General features: G+C 49.1%; 1 protein-coding gene across 5 annotated transcripts in view; it reads right to left on the reverse strand.

The window, feature by feature from the left end:
* Window positions 1-6,335, reverse strand: part of ODF2 (outer dense fiber of sperm tails 2) — a 40,682-nt gene that overhangs the window by 25,312 nt on the left and 9,035 nt on the right. For all 5 annotated transcript variants that reach the window (XM_012639725.1, XM_012639723.1, XM_012639722.1 and 2 more), the window contains 4 exons: window positions 5,345-5,515; window positions 3,958-4,118; window positions 2,940-3,069; window positions 2,242-2,373 (listed from right to left, as the gene is read on the reverse strand). In XM_012639725.1, coding sequence (XP_012495179.1) covers window positions 2,242-2,373; window positions 2,940-3,069; window positions 3,958-4,118; window positions 5,345-5,515 — 594 coding nt within the window. The remainder of the gene's footprint in view (window positions 1-2,241; window positions 2,374-2,939; window positions 3,070-3,957; window positions 4,119-5,344; window positions 5,516-6,335) is intronic.

Raw genomic sequence — 6,335 nt, forward strand, 5'->3', positions numbered from 1 at the left:
TCCATCAACAGATAAATGGATAAAGAAAATGTAGTATATATACACAATGGAATGCTAGTCAGCCTTTACAAAAAAGAAATCCCATCACCTGTGACAACATGGATAAACCTGGAGGACATGATATTAAGTGAAATGAGCCACGCACAGAGAGATACCACATGATTGCACTCACATGTGGAATCTAAGGAAGTTGAACTCACAGAAGCAGAGAGTAGAATGGTGGCTGCCAGGGGCTAGCAGGGAGAGTGGGGGCAAAGGAGGGGACTGGGGAGATGTTGGCGGTCAAAGGATATAAAATGTCAGTTACACAGGAGGAGTAATTCAAAAGATCTATTGCTCAACATGGTGACTACAGTTAATATATTGAACATATGAAAATTGCTAAGAAAGTAGATTCTAAGTGTTCCTATCACAAATATGTAAGTATGTGAGGTAACGCATATGTCAATTAGCTTGATTTAGCCATTCTACAATATATAATATTTCAAAACATCATGTTGGGCCAGGCAAGATAGCTCATGCCTGTAATCCTAGCACTTTGGGAGGCCGAGGTGGGAGGATCCCTTGAGGCCAGGAGTTTGAGACCAGCCTGGGCAACATGGCAAGACCCGATCTCTACAAAAAATTAGCCAGGTATGGTGGTATGCACCTGTAGTCTTACCTACTAGGGAGGCTGAGGCAAGAGGATCTCCTGAGCCCAGGAGTTTAAGGTTACAGTTAGCTATGATTGTGTCACTATACTCTAGCCTAGGCGACACTGTGGGACCCTGGATCCTTTTTTTTTCTTTTGAGACAGTCTCTCTCTCTCTCTCTGTCACCCAGGTTAGAGTACAGTGGCATCACCATAGCTCACTGCAACCTCAAATTACTGGTCTCAAGCAATCCCCCTGCCTCAGCTTCCTGAGTAGCTGGGACTACAGGCACACACCACTCATGTCTGGCCAATTTTTCTATTTTTTTCTATTGTTTTGTAGAGATGGTGTTTTGCTCTTGCTCAAGCTGGTCTCAAACTCCTGACCTCAAGCGATCCTCCCACCTTGGCCTCCCAGAGTGCTAGGATTACAGGCATGAGCCACTGTGCCCAGCCAAAACTCTGACTCTTAAAAAAAAAAAGAGTTATACCATAAATATATACAATTTTTTAAAAATTCAAAAAGGAAACAAAAATACAGTTGCCCCTTGATATCATAGGTGGTTGGTTCCAAGACCTTCTGCATATACCAAAATTCATAGATGATAGATGTTTAAGTCTGTGACATAAAATGGTATAGTATTTGCATAAAACCTCTCATGCACTTTTTGTTTGTTTGTTTTTGGGGTTTTTCTGAGATACGGTCTTACTCTGTTGCCCAGGCTAGAGTGCAATACCGTCATAGCTCACTGCAACGTCAAAATCCTGGGCTCGAGTAATCCGCGTGCCTCGGCCTCCTGAGTACCTGGGACTATAGGCATGTGCCATCACGCCTGGCTAACTTTTTAAAAAAATTTTTTTGTAGAGACAGGGTCTTACTATGTTGCCCAGGCTGGTTTTGAACTCCTGGGCTCAAGCGATCCTCCTGCCTTGGCCTCCCAAAGTACTGGGATTACAAGCGTAAGCCACCATGCCCAGCCCTCTGATATATTTTAAATCATTTCCAGATTATTTATAATACCTAATATAATGTACATGCTATATAAATAGTTGTTATACTGTATTGTTTAAGGAATAATATTAATGTCAAGAAAAAAATCTATACATGTTCAGTACAGATACAATTATTTTTCCAAATATTTTCAATCCACAGTTGGTTTAATCCATGAAACCCACAGATAATAGCCAACTGTATCTGCTAACACATGTTTCAAAGAATATCTTTTAAGCGAATAAAGTGATACCATACAATTTGTGTCTACCAGCCATTAATCATTCTTATATCTAACAAAAATCTCAGGTCTGGTACTCTCCCTTCTTTGCCCTACGCCCCTGCAATGGGCTGAAGCCTCCCCGACTGCCCTTCTCCTCACTCTCAGGGTCTTTCCTGTGCTGCCTGGCCCAGCTTCCGCAACAACTAAGACGGCACCCTACTGGGTGCTGAGGACTTTACGTGAATGATTTCACTAAATCTCTCTAAGTCAGGTGCCAATAAGTATTTTTTCCTTACAGACAAAGAGACTGAGGCTCAGAGAGGACACACACAATGCTAGATAGAGGAGTGGAGCTGAGTCTGGGAGCCCAGGGGTGCCACCGGGCCAGAAGCTCACCTCTTTGCAGTGCTGTTCCCTCAGCAGGTCTCGGAGGGTGCGGTTGGTTTCCTCAAATGTGCTCAGCTTCTGCAGGAGAAGTTCCTTCTGCCTCGTTAGGGTGTTGATGTCCGTGCAGGTCATTTGTTTCTCCTGGAAGACAAGCAGGCAGTCTTAAAAATGCAGGGGGAGAAGGGAAGGGGCAGGCCCCATGTGGGACCCAAGAAATGTTGGTGCCAGGAAGCCCAGGCAAGAAGAGCCAGGCTGTGTCCAGGACCATGGCGGTCAGGGGCAGGCTTCCTGGAGGAGATGGGTCCAGAAGACAGGGCAGGAGCTGAGCCTGCCAAGGCCAAGAGGCAGAGAAAAGAGCGGGCAGACTTGCGCGAGCGCGATTAGCCTTCCTGGAAGGAGGCAAGAGAAGATTGGGACACCTGGTGGCTGATACTTGCAGGAGTCAACCACATGCCTTGACTCACTGTGATCCCAGGCCACCCATGATGTGGTCTCCCGAGAGGCCCTGGCTACCAGAGGTCAGCTTCAAGGGTCAGGGACTGGGAAGTGAGAGTGGTGGGTGGGGGCCTAGGAGGTAAGCGTGCCCTCCCCCAGCCTAGAGATGTCATAAAGTCTGCCTGATGACTGTGTAAAGACCCCACCCCAGCCTGCAGCTGCCTGCTCTCTGGGCCCAGTCCCAGGGCTGGGTGGTTCTGCCTGCCACCTACTGTTTTCAGCTTCCCGATGGTATCCTTCAAGGCCATGACTTGCTTGGCGGCAGCAGCTCCATCCATTTCAGCCTCTACCAGCTTGGACATGAGGCACTCCTTCTCCTGCTGTAGGTGTTTCTTCTGAAGGCTGGGGCCAGAATGACAGGGCTCTGTGAGCCCTGCCAGGGCCCTGGCATGCCCAGAGCTCCGAGGCTCGCCTCATAATGCCCTGCGAGGCTCACCTCCCATCAGGGAACGGTGGGGGAGGGGGCAGGGATGGCCCTGCTGGCCCAAGTGGCCTTCTAGAAGGACTGGGGCCAGAAGTCACATTGTCTCAGCACCAGTCCTGGGCCTCCACACCAGGTGACATTACGCCACCTGTGGCCCGGCTTGTCTCTCCAACAACCACCATTGTCTCCTCTGCCCCCCACCACTGCCACAGCCTCCTAACCACCCTTTTCAGATCTGCTTTTGAGCCCTTCCATCTGCTCTCCACACTGGATCTGAGTCTGGCCACGTCACTCCCCTGCTCTTACGACCTTTCCATGGCTCCCCAGTGCCTTCTATGCAAATGCCTCAAAGTGGCTGCTAAGAGCTGGCCCCCTGCCAGCCTCCCTGCAGGCTTCCTCCTGCCCACCTGCTCTGGCCTGCTTTCCAGTTCTCAGATGCACTCGCTGCCCCACCTTGGGGCCTTCCCAGAGACGTTCCTACCAGGTAGCACCTTTCTTCCCCAACACCCACCTGCCTAACTGTTAGCCAGCCTGCAGAACTCCCCTTAAATGTCACTTTTTCCAGTAGTTCCCTGAATATAGCACCCCCATGCCACCCCCCTACCCTGTCTTACTCTGTGGGATCCTCCTTTTCCCTCACAGTATGACTCATGAGCGTGGTCAGGTAATGAACTGCGTGAGTGTCATGAACAGGCTCCAGGACATAGGGCCAGTGCCTGTGTCTGCTGCCTCTGGACTTGGGGCTTGGGGCTTGGGGAGGTCAGGTAGGAAGGAACTCCATGGGGGCAGAGTGGGCGCCGCCTTACATGGTGAAGTCCTTCTCCTCCTTGATGCGCTCAATGTTGTGCCTCAGCACCGTGTTCTCATGCTCGGTCTCAGCCAGCTCCTGGGCCACCTCCTCCAACTCCTCCTTCCGCTCCTCCAGGAACCTTTTGGCCATCTGGCGCTCACCCTTCTGCATCTTAACCTGCGCAAAGGCACGCAGGCAGGGGCCACTGAGGGGAGGGTCTTCCTCTGCACCACATTGCTAGGCCCCAATGCTGTGGACAAACATAAGGGCCCCTCCAACTGAGAGCTACACAGGCCCGGTGCCAGGTCCTTACAGGCTTAATTGTCACAAAGACTGACTCTCCAAGGAGACGCTACTTTTCTCCTCATTTTGTGGATGAGGAAACTGAGTACAGAGAACCTGCATGACTTGCTGGCTGGGGATGGACCAGGTTGCACGCCGTGGTTCGGCTGGCACACCTAGGAGAAGAGCTATCCCCGCACTGTGGGCTATGGGGAGGGAGGGCCTGTTGCCAGGCAGCCAGCCCTGGGTTCTCCAGGAGGGTCCCCAGACCCTGAGTACAGGGTGGAGGATTAAAGACACACATCGTGTTAGCAATCAAGACCTGGATTTTAATGCCAGCTCCGCCAACTTCCTAGTCGGGGACCTTGAACTTCCAGGTTCTGTTTCCAATTCCATAGCCACATCTTACCCCAAGACACAGCTCAGCAACTGAGGACAAACTTACTTTTTTTTGTGAGACAAAGTCTCACTCTGTCGCCCTGGCTAGAATACAGTGACATCATCATAGCTCACTGTAGCCTCAAACTCCTGGGCTCAAGCGATCCTTCTACCTCAGCCTCCCAAGTAGCTGGGACTATAGGCATGTGCCACCATGCCTGGTCAACTTTTTTATTTTTAGTAGAGATGGGCTCTCCCTCTTGCTCAGGTTGGTCTCGAAATCCTGAGCTCAAGCAATCCTCCTTCCTTGGCCTCCCAGAGTGCTGGGATTATAGGTGTGAGCCATTGCGTCTAGCCCGGAGGGCAAACTTACTTTGTGTCTTTGGGGCTTTGTTTCTCTCAAACTTTTCACAAAATGTAAAGCACAGGCCCCAGTTTCCCAGTTACTTCATTCCTATAATGGAGACAATAATACCACCAGCTTCATCTGCTGTTGTCAAAAGTCAAATTGGCCCCTCTGAGCAGAACACCAGGGCAATGGAGTGCTTGATAGCGAGGCCCTTGTCAGTGTGGTGGTCCCAGGCTACCCCAGCTACCTCCCCTGGCAGGGGGCATCCGAAGTCCTGGGCAACCTTGCCTAGGAGGGCAGGAGGCCTGCAGAGAGGTAGGTGGAGGGACCAGACAGAGAATCCACCTGGGTGGTCCCACACAGCCTGGGTTACTAGCTGTCCCAGCCCCCTCACCTCAGACTTGAGACAACCAACTGCATTCATTAGACTATCAATCTTCTTATCGTAATGGTTCATTTTGCAGTGACCCGAGTCATCATCTTCTGTAGAGAGGTCACTTAACCGCATCACTGAGACCAGCTTTTCTGAAGATGGTGGCGTGACCTCTAGGCAATGAGGTGGATTCTGATGGAGGGGAGGGGAAACACATGTACTCATAAGGCAAAACCTCCACCGCGAGGTCCGCCACCACGGCTCGTCCACTGGAGGCTTAGTTACTGATTAGGAAGGAAAAGCTAAACTAGCTAACCACAGGAACCCTGGGAACACAACACTCCGAATTCCCCGATGGAACATTACCTATCCATGTTTAAATGATGTTTTTGAAGAATCCTAGCATTGAAATAAAAAGCTTGAGTTATAATGTTAAGTTTAAAATAAAAAATATAACAAATTGGCAAAAATAGTAATATCCAAAGTTGGCAAAAATTTAGGGAATAGATGTTTTTATATACCTACCATAGAAATGAAACATGTCAAGTCTTTTAAATGCATATGAACGCATGGTAGTGGATTAGTTACAAGGGTAGATGAATCTGCTGAAAAAGGTGTCGTAGGCTTTTCGGAGGGCAGCAGCAGAGACTACGGACGCTGCCCCAGGAACGGGAGCTGTCCTATCCCCTCCTCTTATATTTTGCATTACAACAAATAAAGGCTGTTTCTACTGTTAAAAAAAAAATATATAGGGACAAGTGGGTAAATTTGAAAATTGACCAGACCAGATATTTGATATTAAGAAATAAAGTTCTTAAGATTAATCATTGTTATTTTGATTATACAGAAAATATTAGAAATATATATGGTATGATGTCCACAAAATACTTTTTTTTTTTTTGAGACAGAGTCTTACTCTGTTGCCTAGGCTAGAGTGAGTGCCGTGGTGTTAGCCTAGTTCACAGCAACCTCAAACTCCTGGGCTCAAGCAATCCTTCTGCCTCAGCCTCCC

The sequence above is a fragment of the Propithecus coquereli genome, unplaced genomic scaffold (genome assembly GCF_000956105.1).
Source record: "Propithecus coquereli isolate 6110/MARCELLA unplaced genomic scaffold, Pcoq_1.0 Scaffold142, whole genome shotgun sequence".
Lineage (NCBI taxonomy): Eukaryota > Metazoa > Chordata > Mammalia > Primates > Indriidae > Propithecus > Propithecus coquereli.